At 55.0% G+C, this 18,678-nt stretch overlaps 7 protein-coding genes across 7 annotated transcripts; 1 reads left to right on the top strand and 6 right to left on the bottom strand.

The window, feature by feature from the left end:
• Positions 1 to 27: 27 nt before the first annotated feature.
• Positions 28 to 1,411, bottom strand: GGS23DRAFT_572401 (ARP2/3 complex 21 kDa subunit). The gene is made up of 3 exons (XM_051516625.1): positions 1,136 to 1,411; positions 463 to 858; positions 28 to 392 (listed from the first exon to the last, which is right to left on the bottom strand). The coding sequence occupies exons 1-3, from the start codon at positions 1,139 to 1,141 to the stop codon at positions 210 to 212; spliced, it is 585 nt and encodes a 194-aa protein (XP_051371155.1). The 5' UTR covers positions 1,142 to 1,411; the 3' UTR covers positions 28 to 209.
• A 1,031-nt stretch (positions 1,412 to 2,442) lies between these two features.
• Positions 2,443 to 4,254, top strand: GGS23DRAFT_100801 (uncharacterized protein). The gene has a single exon (XM_051510932.1). The coding sequence runs from the start codon at positions 2,692 to 2,694 to the stop codon at positions 4,015 to 4,017; it is 1,326 nt and encodes a 441-aa protein (XP_051371154.1). The 5' UTR covers positions 2,443 to 2,691; the 3' UTR covers positions 4,018 to 4,254.
• On the bottom strand, positions 4,255 to 5,438 carry GGS23DRAFT_100800 (uncharacterized protein). The gene is made up of 2 exons (XM_051510931.1): positions 4,679 to 5,438; positions 4,255 to 4,459 (listed from the first exon to the last, which is right to left on the bottom strand). Exon 1 carries the CDS (start codon positions 5,345 to 5,347, stop codon positions 4,712 to 4,714), a length of 636 nt encoding a protein of 211 aa, XP_051371153.1. The 5' UTR covers positions 5,348 to 5,438; the 3' UTR covers positions 4,255 to 4,459; positions 4,679 to 4,711.
• Positions 5,386 to 10,020, bottom strand: GGS23DRAFT_597661 (P-loop containing nucleoside triphosphate hydrolase protein; the record flags this gene model as incomplete). Its single annotated transcript, XM_051518652.1, has 4 exons — positions 5,386 to 5,455; positions 5,534 to 7,732; positions 9,047 to 9,838; positions 9,893 to 10,020. 4 exons carry the CDS (start codon positions 10,018 to 10,020, stop codon positions 5,386 to 5,388), a joined length of 3,189 nt encoding a protein of 1,062 aa, XP_051371152.1.
• A 728-nt stretch (positions 10,021 to 10,748) lies between these two features.
• GGS23DRAFT_100762 (endo alpha-1,4 polygalactosaminidase precursor) lies at positions 10,749 to 12,304 on the bottom strand. Its single transcript, XM_051510930.1, has 2 exons — positions 11,564 to 12,304; positions 10,749 to 11,454 (listed from the first exon to the last, which is right to left on the bottom strand). The coding sequence occupies exons 1-2, from the start codon at positions 12,131 to 12,133 to the stop codon at positions 11,044 to 11,046; spliced, it is 981 nt and encodes a 326-aa protein (XP_051371151.1). The 5' UTR covers positions 12,134 to 12,304; the 3' UTR covers positions 10,749 to 11,043.
• Positions 12,305 to 13,622: 1,318 nt separating this feature from the next.
• On the bottom strand, positions 13,623 to 15,088 carry GGS23DRAFT_572379 (fic/DOC family protein). Its single transcript, XM_051516624.1, has 2 exons — positions 14,625 to 15,088; positions 13,623 to 14,573 (listed from the first exon to the last, which is right to left on the bottom strand). Exons 1-2 carry the CDS (start codon positions 14,931 to 14,933, stop codon positions 13,695 to 13,697), a joined length of 1,188 nt encoding a protein of 395 aa, XP_051371150.1. The 5' UTR covers positions 14,934 to 15,088; the 3' UTR covers positions 13,623 to 13,694.
• Positions 15,089 to 16,761: 1,673 nt separating this feature from the next.
• GGS23DRAFT_572378 (uncharacterized protein) lies at positions 16,762 to 18,625 on the bottom strand. Its single transcript, XM_051516623.1, has one exon. It carries the CDS (start codon positions 18,144 to 18,146, stop codon positions 17,094 to 17,096), a length of 1,053 nt encoding a protein of 350 aa, XP_051371149.1. The 5' UTR covers positions 18,147 to 18,625; the 3' UTR covers positions 16,762 to 17,093.
• Positions 18,626 to 18,678: the final 53 nt, after the last annotated feature.

Raw genomic sequence — 18,678 nt, 5'->3', positions numbered from 1 at the left:
GATCTTACTCCCTTTCTCCCCTTGCATCCCCCCCCTCCCTCTCCTCCCCTAGCCTCTTCACCGCTTACGGCTGCACGTAGATTGTATAGGACAAGCAGGCAGTTCCCCTTTTTTTTTTTTTACACATGGTAGGGTCAGGTCGGTAACGGTACGGGTACTCTCTCGTCTCCCCGGCGTCGAAGTCTCCCTCCGGTCGTGGCACACCCGCCTCACAGCGACTTGCCCATGAACTTCCGCTTCGTGAAGCTCAGCCACCACTTGCTCGGCTTGCCGTCGCCGCCCTCCTCGTCGTAGACGCGCGCCAGCAGCCGCGTCGCCAGCTCCTGCCGCACCTGCGACAGGTACTGCCGCAGCAGCTCCGCGTCCTGGCGGTCGCGCGGCGGCTCGTAGATCTGCGGCCGCGGCGGGGGGTTAGCGTGTGAGCCTACCGCAGAGAGGGGGCAGCTAACGAAGGCGACGGACCTGGTTGAGGGGGAAGGCGGGGTCGCCGGGGATGGCGAAGTTGAGGTCGAGGGCGGTGTTGAGGACCTCCTTGGTGGCGTCGCGGAGGGAGTGGGCGGGGCGGATCTTGGCGAGGCACTCGCTGACGAAGAGGATGCCGTAGACGAGGAGGCGGTCGGCGTGGCCCTGGATCTCGAAGTTGCGGAAGAGGGTGTTGGCGCGGAAGAGGGCGAGGACCTCGTCGAGGATGTCGTAGCTCTCGGCGTCCGGGTCGGGCGACTCGGCGGCGGGCGCGCCGGCCGGCAGCGGCGGCAGCGCGTACGCCGGGCCCCGCGTCTTCGTCCGCAGCGGCAGCAGCGGCACGTTGCCCACCAGCCGCGGCACGTTCGGGTCCCCGTTGAACATCGAGTTGTAGGCCTAGCGAGCCGCGTGCCCCCCCACACAAAGGCAACCGGCGGTCAGCGAGCGAACGTACTACGGACGGATTCTGCCGGCGGAAAGCCGCGAACTGGATCGCGGGAGGGGGGCGTGGAAACGGGGGGAGAAAGGAAGAGAATGAGGGAAAATGTATTGGGTGGAAGGGGGGTCGAGGGATCGATCTATGCGTTGGTCTTGGATCTCAAGGCAGCCGAGTAAAAGAAAGGGGGGGGGGGGAGACGGGGACGGGCTTTGTGTTCGGGGCGTGCGTGCGTACCGGCATCTTGTCGAGTTGCAGTTGGTGCACCCAGAGAAAAGTCGGTGATGAGCTCTCGACAGCACGACGGCGGCGGCGGGGAGCGTGCGAGGGAGGTGAGGTCGGACGCAGGTAAGGATGTCGGTATGTAGCTGGCAGCTATGGAGGTTGGCTACCGATTCGTGGAGCTTTTCAATCGGAGGGGCTCGTCAGGAGAGGCTCGAGGTGAGGATGGGCTTGACTGGGCTTGGGAGGATTACCTAAGGCAGACGGTTGGGTGGTGCTAACAAAGATGACGTCTCGCGACTCGATTACCTAAGGGAGGCTTCGGGTAAACACCGGCGTGGGGGAAAGTGCCTGCCTGCATTAGTGCCTAGGTACCTAGGTACGTTGGCACCTTAGGCATCCACAGAAACCACCTGATCAACAGCCAAACAACATCAAGCAAGTACGGAGATACATCTGAAGACCTTGCAGGTACATGGATACTTGGTGACTCGTCTAAAATAGCAAACGATGACATGGCAACACCCAAGCCGATGATACGCAGGAAGCAGCCACTGGCGGCCGATGTCGAGTCTTGGCGGCCCCTTCCTGATCCTGACGCGGCAGCCACTCGCGCGGCCGCCTGATTGGCCCCGACCCGGGAGTGGTTGGCGGCGGCCTGGCGCTAGTCCTGATCGGGTAGCACACGAGGTCACCTGAATTCGCGTCTTTCGTGGCAAGCGCTCCGGGTTGATTCGGCCGGAGCTACCCACGTACTGCTGTCCACGATCTGCTAAATTGCCGCCGTCCGCAGCGCGTCGCATCTCCCCCTTCTCCCACCCAACTCTCATCTTCAACCGCCGCCGCCTCCCTCCCTCTCTCACCATTGTCGTCGCATCACTCCACGTATCCGCCCTATCACACACTCCCTCAGTCTGACCCTGCTGCCCGCGGACATCTACTCTCCGTCGTCCCGCCCACGCTTTGACACTCGCACAAACCCAACTCTTACGAGCAGCCCCCCCCCCCCGTCTACTACCGAATCTGCATCCCTGTCGCTCCGGCATCTCTACAGTCGTATCTCGGCATCCCATTTGAGCACCGCTCGCTATCAAAATCAATCGTCAACTACGTCACCCCTTCGTTATCGCGCTTTTCCTCTCGTCCAGCAACTTGGTGATACGCATGCGACTCACACGCAAGTCACAGCCTTTCGTATCAAGGTTTGTCCCATATGACTTGACCAAACTGTAGGTTGCTTACTCACTCTCCCCTCCTCTCCTTTCTTTATCTTCCCGTCTTCTTTTCCTTGAGGCCTTTCTTTTATCTCCTCTTCTTTCCCCCGACGCCTTTCTTTATCTCCTCCTCTTCTTCTCCTCGACGCCCTCCTTTATCTCTTTCTCCTCCTCCCCTGAATGCCTTTTTTATCTCCTTGTCTTCCTCCGCCCCACTCCCGCCGGCCGCCCACCTTTCCTCTCTCAATTTCTTCGCGTGCATATATCTAGAGCGCGTTTTTCCATTTCCTGTCCAATCCCCCGCTAACCGTGCACCACTTTCGCAGACAGAAATTCATCCACCGTACAATCGCCGCCATGTCTAAGAGACTAGCGTCGGAAGACCCGGCAGACCAGGATAACAGGAAGCCCAAGCGTCCGTGCCGAAGGGCGAAGAGTCCGCAGGTCGGCTCTATCTATGCCATCCTTCGCCGCCATGGCGGCCGTGCGTTGCACGTCGACCCCCTATTTTGGGTTGACCTTCATACCGAGCTGCTCGGCTTTCGATTTTTGCAGCTGCCCCCTCAGACGTTGCCCGTTCCCTCACCGTCGGGCGGTGCCCCGCTGCAATCTAAGACGCCGCAAGCGGCCATCCGCATCAGCCAGACCCTCAACTGCTTACTATACGACACCAATCATCTCTTAAAGCCTCAATGGATGACGCAGATTTTGAGAACGTTCTACCCGACTCGTTTCACCGCGGTATCGTCCGAATGGCCCCTGCATTTTGGCGCGCGTTCTTATCCCAAGGCCGTCATTTGCGATCTTGCCTTAGCTCTCTCGTCAGACCAGGACGTGCTCCGACAAACAGTTGGTAAGACCAAGGCGGTCTTCTCTGCGCCGGTGCTGGCATATATCAACCTCACCTTCCTTTCCAAGGTGCGACAAAATGCTCTCCACGTCCCGCAACATCCAGACCCAAAGCGTCGCAACACGCCGGTTATCAGACTGAACGAGCTTCACGCCAGAAAACGGGAGCCGGCTGACCCTTTTGAAGATGCCTACCTCGTCGCCATTATGATTGCCATGGCTCAGCAGCGTGTCGACGCGGAGACGGCCAAGCTGAAGGCGACAGGCGCAAGTAACGTCGGACTCGTACTGAGTGATATCCCAGTCAGCGTCATGACTATTTCAGACGACGACACCTGTTTCGTCATCTACAAGGCCACCGTGTCAAAGACACTGCTCGAAATGTTCAACGAGCCGGGTAAGGCACCACAAGGCAGTACCCAGACGACGATCGAATACGTCCAAGTTCCTATATGGCCCCTCCTGGGCCTGAAGGAAAGGTTGGGTCTGGCTTTGGGCAAGAGCGTCGTCGGGGACTTTGACGAAAACACAATACAGACATTCGACGATGTCGATTCTGATGATACCGACAGGGCGGCTACCTTGCCTAGGCAGACAAGGCAGCTCAGCGAGACCCCCTCTCCGCAGCCTCGCGACAAAGAAGATGGACCCCACCAGAATGTCGCCAAGGTGCCTTCGCCAAAGCGCCCCCGAGAGGATTTCCATCCGGCTCTCGATTCGAGCTTCTACGAGGGTCGCGAGCCAGAGAGCCTAAGCGACGGACCGCGAAAGCGTAGGCGCCTAGAGGAAGCTAGGATTGGTGTTCGACGAGCTCATGCTCGGCTCGGCCGCTAGTCAGAAATCGATTTGCGCTACTGAGATGCGGACACGGGGATGAAAGAGCAGGCAGTGCCGCCATCGGAAAGAGGAGGAGGAGGAGGAGATGTCGATAATAATGATGCAAATGCCAGTGCGAACATTATCCCGTCTTTATCGCCCGAAATTTACGGTTGCCCTGTGGCAAAGGAAAGTACATTAAAGATTAGCTCCGAAATAAGAGCAGGATTGGCCCCCGCCCCCTCAGCCTGGCAGGGTCCCGTCGCGACTTCTCGGGGTTACTCTATTACTACTGTTACTGTTACTGTCTCTGTTACTGTTACTGTCACGTTACGTTATGTTACATGATGAGGCCTATTACGGCACAGGTCAGGAATCATCAGACATTGTCGGCGTTCAGGTTGATTTCAGGGCATCCGGCCTTTGTTTCGCACATCGCATCCCGCATATATGTTTCATTCTGTTTTCCCCTCGCAACATTAGCCTCGCATCGCATCTCAGGCAAGGCGTCTGGTCTGGTCCGGTTCACGTCCGCACGTGTCCTATTACGGCTACCCTCTACGCGCATATCGGGAGTTCGAGGGGCTGAGATATACATGGAAAGGAGGAGGGGGCGAAAAGAAAAAAGAAAAAAGAAAAAAAAAATCCAAGGCTGAGGGGAAATCTGGAAGACACACACCCTACATAGAAGGGACTATAAGATGATGTAGCCTCACGGCTGGCGTTTAGGGAGTGCACGTTTGTTGCCTCGGCGGTCGGAGGGGCCACGCGGGGATTTGCTTTCTGGTTGATTCGCACGCGTTGCCGCAGGGTATCGGCGAACTCGACTGCCCGTTCCGCGGCGCGCGCGCCTCGGCGTTTTCGTACTTGTTACATAGAAATTGACGATTCTGACAAGATAGATGGGGGGACAAATGCTAGACCTGAGATGTGTTGACTGCTTCGGAGGTGCGTACGGAGTCCTGATGTCTCTGCCTCTTCTACCTCCTCGCTTACGTGCTAGGCAACGTGCTCCCGCATCCCTACCACGGGGACGGGACGCACGCATGATATCTAACCCGTAGAACGCTGCGGAGGTACTCGGCCCTCTGTCTCGACTGAGTCCCAGGCTCCTCCGCGCTGCGTAAGAGGTAGGTAGGTAGGTAGGTAGGTAGGCACACGCGTAATGCGTCGAGGCGCTACGCAGTAATACCCTTCTTACCGCGATTAGGACTGTTTCTACGTCGACGATCGGGCACCAGAGAAAAACCTCAGAGCTTGGGGAGTTAGGTATGTTGGGGACAGCGGGCTCTTCTGCGAGCCGCGACGGGTCCTCCGCTATGGTACAGGGGGCGCGCAGCGAGCACATGCAGTGCGGCTGGCTCGCCAGGTAGCTAGGTTATTACTCTATTGGTATAAGGGGCGGGGGAGCGGCGGCGCGTCGTCGCGTCGGCCGTGCTTTTCCCGCCCGCCCGCCCTGGCGCGGAGAGCCTTGGCTCGCAGGGGGAGAAAGAGGGGGGGGGAGGGGGGAGGAAGGCAGGCAGGCCGCGCTCACCACATGGCGGCGACCTCGTCGCGGACGCGGCGGCAGGCGGCGAGGAACTCGTCGGTCGAGTACTTGTCCGCGGTGGTGTACTTGGCGCGCAGCACGTCGCGCAGGAAGGCCTCGGCCCTCGCGATGCTCCCGTGGCCGCCGGCCGCCGGCACCGTGATCTCCCGCTTCTCGCCGTCGCGCACGTTGAACAGCACCATCCGCGGCAGCGCCGGCAGCCTGTGCTGCGCCGCCCACAGGTACGCGTACGCGCACGCCTGCACCACGTGCTCGGGCGACAGCTGCGCCACGAACTTGATCTCCCAGAGCGCCGCGTGGGCGGCCCTCTCCCGGGCGGCCTTCTTCTGCTGCCGCTCCTTCTTCTTCTTTCTCACCCTCTTCCCGGTCTGCTCCTGCTCCTGCTCCTGCTCCTGCTGCTGGACATCCGCGGCGCCGCGCGGGTACACAACGATGTCGATGCTGCCGCTGAGCTTTGTGACCTGGGCCTTGCCCTTAGTGTCGCCGCCCCCGGGGACGCGGAATTTGTCATTGATGAGGGGGGTCTCGAATTCGATGTTCTCGGACGCGCCGTCGGCGTGGAGCTGCTCCCCGAGCCGCCGCACCGCCGGGTCGAGGTGCTCGTTGAGCCAGTCGAAGGGGTGCCCTCGCATCTGCACGAGCCGGGAGTGGTACCCCGAATCCCGCGCGTCTTGCTCGCACGCCGCGCGGCAGAAATGCACCGCCTCGGTCGGCCCGACCCAGACCGTGTTGCTCTTATTGCCTCCGGGCCCCAAAATATTGCGCCGCAGAGCGGATCGGAAGGCTGCCACCACGGCTATCCCATTGAGGTCGCTCACCGGCTCGTACATCATCTTAACCCGGTCCGTCAGAACCTTGTCTGGCGCGCGTATGTGCTGGTCCGCTGGCAACGGGGGCGAGACCTGTCGGATTTCGACGTAGGTATGGATTATTTCCTCAAGGAGCTCTTCGCAAACGTAGCGCGCCATCTCGGCGGCCCAGACCTCCGGGACAAGTCGTAATCCCGGCTGGGGGGGCTCACCGGGGAGGCGCTGTGGTTGCATTTCTTTGGTCGAAACAAGCTCGGCCACGCTTTCGAGCTGGGGGAGTCGTATAAATGGCATGGGGCGACAATTGTGATCATGCATAACGACAAGCTGTTTCACAGCACGGGTAATAGCAACGTAGGTCGCGTTCGAGCATCTGTCGGCTGGGAAGTCCCTCGCATAGTATTTGAAATAGGAATCATCTATCCCATATACGATGACGAGATCCCGCTCGTTCCCCTTGAATTGGTGGTACGTGGATACGCAAACCTTGTTGTTAGTGACATCCGGGTCTAGCGATATATCCCCTGATGTTGAGACCGCAACCGGTATATCACAACGCCCGGAGAGAAAGTTGGTGAATTGGGCGACGGGAGTATTTTTACGAATAGAAGGCGCAAGAATGGCCGTCCGTTCGGGTCCATACTTTTGGATGAGCGGCACCAGCTTCTTAGCAAGTGCTCCGATGTTGAAAACATCCTCGTGAATATAGAGAGGTTTTGGCCCGTTATGCGAACCGGTCATGTGGTTCTCGCCGTTAAGGAAGACTTCCTCGACAAAGCGCGTGTTCTCGTGAGAGAGTCGGAAGCTCTTACTCAGAGGCAGATGCGTCCATTCGTAAGGCGACAGGTCCGAAAATATCGTCGGCGAGAGGGTAAGATAACGGGCATCGGCCCCCCGGAAATCGTAAAGAGCTTGCCGTTCGTCTCCGAGAGCGACAATTCGGGGGGGACGTCCTCCTGCAGCGTGCGTTACCGACAAGAGAAAAGTGCGCGTTAGCCAGTAAAGGCTTTCGGTGCAGTCTTGCAGTTCGTCTAAAATCACTATATCGTAGGGCATACCCCTCCAAGTCGGTCTTTCGCCTTCTCTTCGGAGGGCCTGTAGCTTGGCGTCTCTGTAAACTACGGTGCCGAAGAGCCTTCCAGCCATTCCGTGGAAGGTGTAAACATCGCACATGTCATAGTCATCGACACGACGAGCGGTCTCATATTGCAAACGCTTCGAATAGGTGAGGATCACCGAGGCCAGACCTGGGTTCGCACGAGCGATGGCCTCCGCTGTAGCCGTCTTCCCAGAGCCGGGTGTTGCCGAGACGACGACATTCTGCACGCGAGAGAGCTCCACGATAGCTCGCTGCTCAGCCGAAGGGACAAATCTCCTTTTGGACCACAAGGGGGTCCCAGCGGCGAAGGGCCGGGTTCCTGGGGGAGGAATTACACCACCCCACCTGCATCTGAGAGCGGTGATCTAGCCCCCTATTATTAGCCAGCGGACGACGTTCATGGCAAGAACATTACCGAAAAGCGGTGCAAAATCCGCAGATTTCCAGTACCGAGGCGAGGGATAGCTCGTGGACCGATATTCATAACTTTCAAATTCCCACGCCGGATACGACGCCCCAATGGCCGACTGGCTCCCGCAGATGCTGCCCGGCGCAAGCCACTGTTCGATCCGTCTCCGTGCGCGGGGTTTCAAGGCTGAGATCGGCGTCCAATCAAGGCATTATTTGGAGTAGGGAGGTGGCGAACCCGACATCACCAAACAGCAACAAATCAGTTCCTGGGCTTATTATGTATTTTGGGCAGGCCAAACTAAGGTCTCCCGTTTACCGCTCGTTTGTGTGGATGAAGGGGCGTCGATGTTTTTTTCTTCGAGAATACCTTCGTCCCAGTACTATGTATTCTGCTACTCCATTTTGGGGTGGGATTCCCCGCTTTTAATGTCGAGATTTACGCCCCAATAAAATGGGGTACCTATTTTTAATGCATATTACCGGTAGCGCAATACTATAGCTATAATAATTTTCATATTTAACTATAAGTCTCATTCTCGTCCGTTAGCATGAAGGTAGGTAGTTGTAATTGAAGATAGATAACAATCAAAGGTAGTTGCGACTGAAGGTAGTTACAACCGAAGGCAGGAGAGATGAGCTAAGTAGCGAAGACTACTAAGTAGCGCTGTTAGGAATCGAACCTATCCCTCGTTAAGTAACCTACTGATCTAGGAGAGGTTACGGCGAATGAGTACGTACCTCCCGATAAGAAGGGTACGTACCAATCGATAAGGCAGGTTACGTCCGAACGATAAGGGGAAGGGGACGGAGAAGGGGCGAACCTACGACTGCTTAATTGAATATATCGTACGTACCAACTACACCCTTTCTACTTCAGGGTTCACCTATCAAAAGAATCGTTTTTTCCCAGACGACTCCGTATGTGCATGCCCAGCGTTGGGTGTGATGACGAATAAAACAATGCTGTTCACGACCTAGAAAAGAAAAGACAAGAAAACGCCGACGCTTTTGCGGGTTGCACGTCGATGATCTCTCTATTAATAAAATACCCCTAGCAGCTTCTGATCCCTGGGAGAAGGCGTAGGCGTAAGGAGTGCCTAGGCATAAGGAGCGGTCCGGTCCCTTGTTCCGGCCATCCGGTTTAGTACGTCCATAGCTCGAAGAAGGTGGCCGATTCACGCATCCCAGTCAGAATAATAATCGTCATACTCCCCATCGGATTTGATGTCCCTACAGCTAATCATATCATAACCGCCCCAGTAACTAGTGGTGAACTCGCCCCGCTCGAATACGCGGTCGGCCGCGCGCAGGCGCTGGAAGCGACAGCACCCCGGCACGACGCTCTCTAGGACGTGGGCGGCGCCCTCCTTCCCGTCCGCGTCGACGACGATGCGCGCCGAGGCGGGCAGCGCGCGGCCGAGGTACTCGGAGATGGGCGTCAGCCACATCCTCCACTTCTCGAACTGGTCCTCGCCCTCGGGCTGCTCGGCGATGAGCCCGACGACGGACAGGTTGGCGAGGACGGGGTCCCAGATCTCGGGGTCCATGCGGAACTTGGGGTGGTAGGAGACGCCGGTGGGCCGCAGGTGCAGGATCATCTTGCGCATCTTCTCGCGCGTCTCGGGGCCGAAGTACTGGCCCAGCTCGGACTGGCCATCGCCGTGGAGCAGGACGGCGAACGTGTTGCCGCCGTACATCATGCGCGTCACCTCGTCTGTGATCTGGCGGCACACGAGGAGGAGCCCGGGCAGGGCGGTCCGACTCGACTGCGGAACCCTGGGGCGATATCGCTTGGCGCCGTCCACGTAGTCGTCGAGGCCCGAAGGCGTGTACCCGCCCTCCCCGTCGTCGCCGTCATCGGCTCTATCAGCCTCGGAATCGTCATCGCTGTCCCAATGCCAGCTGCCCGCGGGGGATCTATTCTTTCTGGAGCGAAAGACGACGCCCTCGGCGGCGCGGTGGCCGAGTGTCCTCTCGAGATACCGCAGCGGTACTTTTCATCCTTTGTGGCGGTTCTCATAGTACATCTGAGTGGAGTATGTGAACAGCAGGTGCTGCGGGATGCAGAACCCGTAGACCCCCTGGCGGATCTCCAGCGGCATGGTCAGCAAGGAAACGTGGTGGGAGGTGGGAGGGGCGAGCGGCGCCGCCATTTTCGCAGCTCGCCCAGCCAGAGGTACGCAGATGGTTGAGCTCGAAGCAGGATTTCCGGTGGCGAGCGATTTCGATTTCGGGCGTCTAATACCTAGCTGCTGGCTCGGCCCAACGAAGCGGGAGCGCTAATGTCTAGGACGATAAAATAGGCTGTCCTTTCACATGGCAGTTCGCGGAGTCGGCGGTCCGGTTCGCATCTGATCCCATTCAAGCTAGGCCGGTCGTGATTCGAGCACCAACTAGGAGCGAGGCCGCAGCTACGTAATGGTGGAGAATCGAAGAAGTCCAAATGTCGGCTTCGGCCCCCCTCCTCACCCGACGCCTCGGCTCGGCCGTACTGTTATCCCGTCCCAAATGGACCATCGGCGACATCCGGTAGGCGAGTACCGTATCAGGCAATCCAGCATGTTTTGCACGTTGGACTTTGATCATGTCCTCAGCAAGAGCAAGATCCGGATCGGTAAGTACCTAGGCACCTAGATAGGTACCTATGCTGGGCAGGTACATGGGCTGTTCACTAAACGGGTGGCGTTTCAAATCAGGTACCTCGTACATTATGGAACCTGAGGCAGATCATGAGGACCCGTTGTGACGCTGTGCTCTACCTAGCCCTATCCCGCGTCTTGACCTCGCCCTAATCATTTCCCGAATTTACCCCGTTCGTCGCGTCGAATTTTCTTCTGCCGTCGATTGTGATCCCTTGGCGTAGTCCTCAACAGTCGAGGACAAGAAAACGACGAAACTAGTCGGTATAAGGCACGAATTTCAGCTGCTCAACCGTTATAACCTGTCACCTGTCAATCGGGAACAATCTTGTCCCTGCCCCCAAACACGCGATCGTTCTATTGTTTTCATGGCCTTAGCGCCTCCTTTCGCTAGAGACCGAGCTCCCTAGGGCGGTCGAAGCAGTGGCCGTGAGACGAAATGAAGTACACGTAAATACACACATATATACAAGTAAGCATAAGATCGAGCGTCAAATTTTGCCGGCATCCTTCGCCTGATCCTTTCCCAGCCCTCGCCTACGCCGTCGGCGTGGTGAAGATGGCGCCGTCGCAGTACTGGACCCAGCCGTCGAGGTCGTAGGTCTTGAGGACGGTGGAGAAGCCGGTGGTGCCGGTGGCCTCGCAGTGGCGGCGGCGCACGGCGGCGGAGAGGCCGCTGCTCGTGCCGGCGCCGTCGGGGTACTCGATGTGGAAGACGGGCTTGCCGGCGGCGATGAAGGGCTGCATCTCAGCGCACTCGCTCCAGTCGGAGCACTCCTCGTTGACCGCGAACTGCACCACGTCCACCACGTCCGGGATGATCGACAGCGCGTTCTTCAGCCCCGTCGCCAACCCCCGGCTCGCCGCCTCCGACGCCATCCACCGCGTTAGGTCTATCGAGTCCTGCTCCGTCAGCGGCGGGGAGAAACCGCCGCCGTTCTCGTTGCTCTGCGCACGTTCGTGTCAGTGCACCGCGAAATAGGGGAGAGAGAGAGGGGGGGGGGGGCGCGACGATCGGGAGGACGAAAAGGAAAAAAAAGAGGAGAGGGGAACTCACGTATCCGTCCATGTTGTCGGGGTCGATGGCGTCGCAGCCGACGCTCGCGGCCAGCTCGATGCGGCCCAGGATGATGCTGCGCACGTTGTCGCCGCGGATGTCGACCCAGCGCTCGTCGGGCCAGTCGGGGAGGGCGGCGCCGAGGTCGGCCTCGCGGTAGCGGTTCGAGTCCGGGCGGTAGGGCTCGTAGGTGCCGGCGCTGAAGTAGCAGATGACCCTCTTGCCGAGCGCGTGGAGGCGGCCGATGACGCGCTCCGCGTTGGCGCCGTCGTCCGTGTTCGTGTACAGGTCGATGTCGAAGACGGGCACGTCGGGCGTCGCCGCCGCCCCCACCGAGATGCTGTCTTGCAGCACGATCTGCCACTGCGTGCCCACCGCCGGCTGCCACAACGCGTTGGCCCGGGCCTCGTCCGCGCCGCGCGCCGTGCACCTCCCCGCGCACAGGCCGACCGCGAGGCCGATGGTGAGTCCGGCTGTGCTGAGCATCGTGATGGTGGCGATGATGATGACGTTCTTCTTGGGTAGTGCTTTGAGTCTGGACCGAAAGCCTGATGGTGTTGGTCCCTCCATCGGATCGACTTGTGCCGTCGGCGACGAGCGTTTTAATACTCCCTCTACGCTCCCGTCTCGCTTATACCACTCCTAAAGCGTGCTCTGTGTATTCATCTCGTCTCTTCCCTCTCGTCAATGCCGCCCCACAAGGCTATGTCTCAGACCCTCCTCCCTGGTATTGTGCCTCGATTAGGCCCTTTTGGGCAGGTCGGCGGACGGGCGGGCGGCTTCACGGCTCGAGCAACTCGGGCCCCCTTGTGAAGGATCGCTTACGTACCCAATTCACAATGGCAATGGGCTAGTTACGTTATGCGTACCCGCAAACCGTGGGTTCGACGACGGCTTAGCGTTGGCTTCGCGGTCACTGTATGGCAGTCTTCACACCACGCCGGTGCCGCAGCGCCGCAATGGCGCTTGTGCCTCTCACTCGCAGATGCCGCGATTCGTAGATTCCAAGGATTTTCCCGGCGTATGTGTTCGGTGTGATTGTCCACAACACGTGGGGGAGACGCAGGAACGGAGTAGAATCCCTGGACGATGACATGGTGAGGCTTTGTTCGGTTGCCTGTCCCGCAGCGCTGTATGACCTTATGTCGAACGTTTCGATGCCTTCGCCGAGCGAGTGGATCGTGTTCCCATATGCCTATTATAGGTATAGAAAGCTAGGTTACCGCTCTACAGACCACCGCTTCGCAGACTAGGCCTTTTTATATATATTTACTTACAAACGATTTTTCTCTGTAAAATATCAGATAAAATTCCTCTAAAAATCTAGAATTTAATTACGTAATTGGTTTACATAATTAAGTTAATATATTTTAAATTCATTAATTTATAATAAAATTACATTTACATAATTTGGATTTTTTTCCTTCTTATATTAATAGTTTCCTTTATAATCTATTAAAGAATCTAATAAAATAATCGATTATTACTCTATGACAATAGCAAGCACTGCTGTGGCCGCTAATTCAGTGGCTTCTGCTGCTATTTTTTTGAGGCGCTAGCAGAGAGGGAGACAAAGTATACAACTAGGTACCAAATACTTCGGTCTCCACACACTACCTCGGATATGCGCCCCTTTTTGCACATTCTGGCATCCCAATTTTCATGAATCGAGAAAGCGTTGCTGGAGCCGCCAAATCGAGAGTAAAGCACCGTCGTTTTTGGAGGCTTCTGTACTGGAGGAGAACCATAGGCGATAGTTGGGGAACAGGTGCTGTGTACATAGTTGCGCTATGAGCCACCTAGGCCTCCTGTTTCAATTTGTTGCGGAATTTATCTAGGTTTATCCTGCCTATTCCTAGGAGCAGTATTTTCTAGTCTACGTTGAATCTTTAGTTATCGTCTCTGGATTGCCGGGCAACTCTCTAATCAACATATTTACCTCGGACTCTACGACCTTCGCTGCTCTATTGTACTGAGAATTAGAACGACTATGAGGTCAATGTTTCAAAGATAAGCCCTTAGCCAGAACAATCACTACAAGTGTTATGATATAAAAGTGTCATCGCTGATGATATGTTTTATTTGCCTTGTGGCAGATGCTTGATAGTAATGTGAGAACACTATAAATAAGCTACTCGTGGTGGGAATTCCTAGCCATGTCCTGCAGTTGAAATGTCTGCATCCACTCCAGCTGAATTGTTACAACGCGAGAAACGAACTCGCCAGGCCTGCCATCCTGCGCGTTCATCATCATTCTCAGGTATTCTGGTCGGCTGAAAGGGGTAAAAACAATGGGTATGTATCCGTGTCGGAGCAGGTAGTCGTGCATAATCATCCTCGAAACTCTGCCGTTGCCGTCGGGAAAGGGGTGGATATGTAAAAAATATACCACGGTCTGACAAGCAATGATCACAGGATGTAGCTCCTTTTCTTCGGAAACTCGTTGACGCCATTGAAAAAACCGACGCATACATGCATCCACCTCAAGGGGATATGGAAACACTGCCAGAGGGTTGCTTTTGATACCTGCAGGGTTTGTACGATAGCCCCCGAGCATAACCGGATCCCCACACCAGGTTGGATAGCGGTTCTTCTCATGAGGATCCAAGTCTCTCATAGTAAGAGCAGAGAGGGCGCGTACCTCGCTCTCATCCAGGCCTGAAGAACACTGAGCCCTCGGCGAAGTCTCGGAAATCCAGTGTGAGGCAACAAGATGGTTTCGTAGCTCAATAAGTTGAAGCTTGTCGGCCTGAGGAAGGACAACCGAAGGGTCTGGGAGGTCCAAATTCCTGATATCATCTGCTGACATGGAGCCGAGAGGAGTCTTACTAAAGACTTCAGAACGAAGTTGTTCGTCGATCACCATACTTTCGCTCTGATTAAGACGATTTCCTTCGATAGCGGCGGACTGCTGAGCGTAGGAGTTGACAAGTTGTTTAGCGACAACAGATGCAGGAACGCTCATAGCATTCTTCAACGTGTCGATTTTTAGAAGGGTTGACGCAACCTCCTAGCATCGGTATTGGCATAAAGGAATGAAAGACGCCTTGGGATTAAATACCTGTTGAACTCTTGTATAGCCATATTTATCGCTATCCCCAGGTTGCCAGTAGTCTTCCCAAACACGCCCCGATGTCGCCAATTCATTGTATTCTGGACTGTTTTTGTCAAGTTTCGCAAACGGCTCATAGATCTTCTCAAGCAATTCACGTCGGGCAGAGGCAACTTTCTCTGCTTCGGTCACAAAGGGTCGAGCGAGGAGGGGTTGGCGGGGGTGAAAGACTAGACGGGAGTAGAGGACTAGACGGGAGTGGGGGACTGGACGGGAGTGGAGGGCTTGGAGAGCCCCAAGGTAGAATGTCAATTTCATACTGGTCTAGGGTGATGACGTGTGGGCAGCGCAAGGGTAAATGATCGGACGGTTGAAGTAAGATAGAAAAGTGTTGTTAGGCTTTCGATTACGAGATTGGACGCCCAGAGTCCAGCAGGGTACCACAATTTAGAAAAACAAAACCAGTAATAATATAATTACACTTAAGATTTTTTTTCGTCGTGATAGAGTAGGGCTACTATATAATCTAATTGATCTTTTATTAAATTTTTAACAAAGTATATAACAAACTATTAATATAAGAAAAAAACTTAAAATTATATAAACTGTTTCATAAAATTAATTCATTAATCTAAAAAGATATATATTAACCTAATTAAGTATACTAGTTATATAATTAAATATATTTTTTACTCGATTTTTCAGTAGGAAAAATCGTTTATATACAAATATACATAACAAGGCCTAGTTCGCAAAGCAGTGGTCCGTGGAGCGATAACCTAGCCTAAAGTAGCTATGAAACTAGGATACCAATAACGTCCAGGTAACCCACGATAGGGATCCCTGTTTCTAGCTGACTCCTGGCTGTTGAGTTACCGCCATCTGTTGCGCATTAACTCGCTGCCTAAAGCCAGAGAGTTGCGATTATGTCTTCCCGAGGTAGTCTATGTAATTTTGGTCTTATTATTTAACTGTTCTCTATTATGTCTTGTCAACCCAATGTCCCTCGCAGAGTAAGTAAGCGGACCCGACAGACGTCTATTCTATCCCCGGGACCTTTGTGAGCGTCGTAGTCGTACCACGTTGTAACGTACTGCCGAGCGGCACAGAGACAATAGTGGCGAATCCTGCGCTTGGAAACCATCCGACTGTCCATGCACTTAGGCGGCGGTATGGGGTGATGAATGCTGCCTCGCGGCTAGGCTTGCTCGCTACCAAAACGATTCGACGGTTGGCTGGCTCAACACGATGTCTCACAGACGGAAACGCGGCTACGCGCCAAGGCGCGCGGTCTGCAACTTGCACACATACCTATCACGCACCTACGCGGTGTAAGATTGCGTTGGGTAGAGGGTAACCAGGTAGGTATCAACCCTGTGTAGGCATGCATAGGGGGTAGGAATACCCAAGATACCTATCGTTGTCAGATGTGGAGGCAGTGCGCGGCTCGGGTCCGAGCAACACTCGCTAGATCGAACGGTCCGGGGTCGCAAGACGACGTCCATCTTCTACGTGTATATGGGGTCCTCGATCACTCATGCCTTGACCATGGACGCCAGGCAGGTAAATTTTACTCGTCTGCTTATGGGCAGGTCCTGAATCTTCCTACGATCTTAGCGATATTTGCTCTCGGTATAGCGGATCTAGGTATCGTTTCAAAAGCAGCCAATTATTGCGCCTCCTCTTCACCCCTTACTTATCCCTCGCAAAAGGAATCCTCCTATATTTCTACGGGGGACTAAGCATCACGTGTTAATAGCGCGTAACCACTATGTGGATATGATACCTATAAAGGTACGGCTAGGTACCGGCGTCTCGGGTCTTCCCTAGCTGCCTTCTAGAACGACAGGCCTCATCACTTGATCGTACTCTTACTGAGTTGCCGTGTTTCTCTCATGCACACAGCGATGAAAGTGTCCGATCACATATAATGCCTCGACAGCTCTTGCAAAAAGAACGTGGTGCACTGTGCTTCCCGGCTAGTCCGCTTCCCGTGATCCCACAACACCATCAGTAAGTAACTAGTGTTAGAATCTTGGGATGCCGAACCTGATGAACCGTTGATCTATTAGGATGATATTAGCTAGGGGCTAGAGCTACTGCCAATTGAAGACTTATTTATATCAATTGTATTCAGATGAATATCGCCGATTACGGTGAATATCAGCTCCATTCAATGGAACAGTTCATAGGGTAACCGATAAGGTAGCTGGGGTCCATATGCCTCCTCTCCTTTCTGAGGATCGTCCTCGATCCTCGTGATCCTCGTGATCTTCGTCGATCTCCCTGATTCTTGGTAGGTATGTTTACGATACCTAGCTTCACTCGCAGCCGTTGAATTCGCTGGGTAATCGAATTTTCCCAGGTTGGCTTCGGCTTCGATCCCGTAGGTAGAAGCACTCGTCGTCGTCGTTGTCACCGCCGTCGCCGTCGCCGTCGTTAGCTGCTTTCGTGGCGTAGCCCTGCTCCTCACGGCGCTTAACCATCGTCGCACCGCGAACCTAAAATCTCAGGTAGCTTTGCTGCTTGAACGACGGCGTCAGTAGCGTCAAGGAGCCTGACGTAAGGTGATCCCGGTCTTAAAGCTGTCGCTTCGGCAATCTTCATAATATAAAACGGGGCAGCTGTGCCCCGCAGCTGTGTGGTGATCGTGGGCGTGCTGTAAATCTTGCGTTCCACCGCTATGTGCGTAATCACTTCAGCGCGGCACACTGCCTTCTCAACGACCTGGTCTGTGTTCCACTGGTGGATGTGATCAACTAAAGACAACCACACGCTGGGAGCGTAGTTCTTGAAGTGGTTCAGTAACAACTCGCGGATCAACCTACTCTCGCGATCCTGGGACGACAGTCGGTAGTAAGCTTCGCGTATGCGGCGCATAAAGTTAACAAGGCTTTCGCCAACGATGGGTAACAGCGTCGCGAATTCTGTCAGTGGGCTGTGAAAAATGTGAGGAGCTTCTTGCTGGATCTCGGCCGAACCGGGACCAGGGTTTTTTGCCCGATGGAAGTCGATCTTCCCGTTTGGGAGGCATTCTGGGCCCGTGGGGGTATATGGTTCAGGTCCCGCTCCCGAGTAGGCCTTAGGACAGGCTGGCTCGGTTGTCGGACGGGCTTTGCATTGAGCGTCGTCAGCAACGAGGTGTCGAGCGTCGTTAGTGGCTTTAGCTCTATCCTCGCCGTTGCTGTTGCGTTCGTTAACCGCGGGTATCGCGCATCCCGCTGGCGGCGAGGGACTCGGCGGACTTGCTGCATTCGATGGGTTTGATGGATTAGATTGATTACCCTGCCGACATTTGATAAGGGCGGTCAGCTTTTTAAAGCGTTCCTTTATCTTATGTAGGATGTCGGTATGTTGCCGTTGAAGGTTCTTAACGATAAACTTCATTCGTTTATGGGCGCCGTTAACCGGTTTCTCATACGACTCTCGGGATCCGGTAACCTTTTGGTTAAGTTCGTTAGCGTTTTTCTCGGACTGCTCTCCGACGGGAGCTTCGTCGATCGTGGGCAAGGGCATCGTGGACGAGGGCATCGTGATATCGTAATAGCTCCGTCTGAATAGTTTCGGTCCGGCGTTCTGCCTGCAAGCAAATAGCTATTTGTGCTTCCCGGCTGGTCCGCTTCCTGTGATCTTACGATACCGGTTGGTAATTAGGATGAGAATCTTTAGGATGCCGAACCCAATGAGCCATTGATCTATGAGGAAGGGTAGCTAGAAGCTATCGCGAATTAAAGAGCTTGGCTATTTTATACTAATCGGATTGAAGTAAATATTGCCCATTACTGTGAATGTCGCTCGATTTAATAGGCAGTTAATATAACCATCCAAAAATTCATGTTTTTCCAGATGTAAATATGAGACTCCGTACTTGTTCCTCGTCGTCCATTGCGCCACATAGGTAGGTTGCCCCTCACCCTTCACCCGGTTCCGACTTGCACGTAGGGATCTGACACTACCCAAGTCTTGCCATCACGATCGTGACAGAATCCTCCCTCTCTCCACTGGCAGAGGTGCATGGATAGATGCGAGTTCGTCATCGACCTATCTACAAGACAAGATAAGA

The sequence above is a fragment of the Durotheca rogersii genome (assembly GCF_024521655.1).
Source record: "Durotheca rogersii strain YMJ 92031201 chromosome Unknown GGS23scaffold_13, whole genome shotgun sequence".
Taxonomy (NCBI): Eukaryota; Fungi; Ascomycota; class Sordariomycetes; order Xylariales; family Xylariaceae; genus Durotheca; species Durotheca rogersii.
Note: the sequence above shows the minus strand (reverse complement) of the source record. Positions and strands in the feature narration are given on the sequence as shown.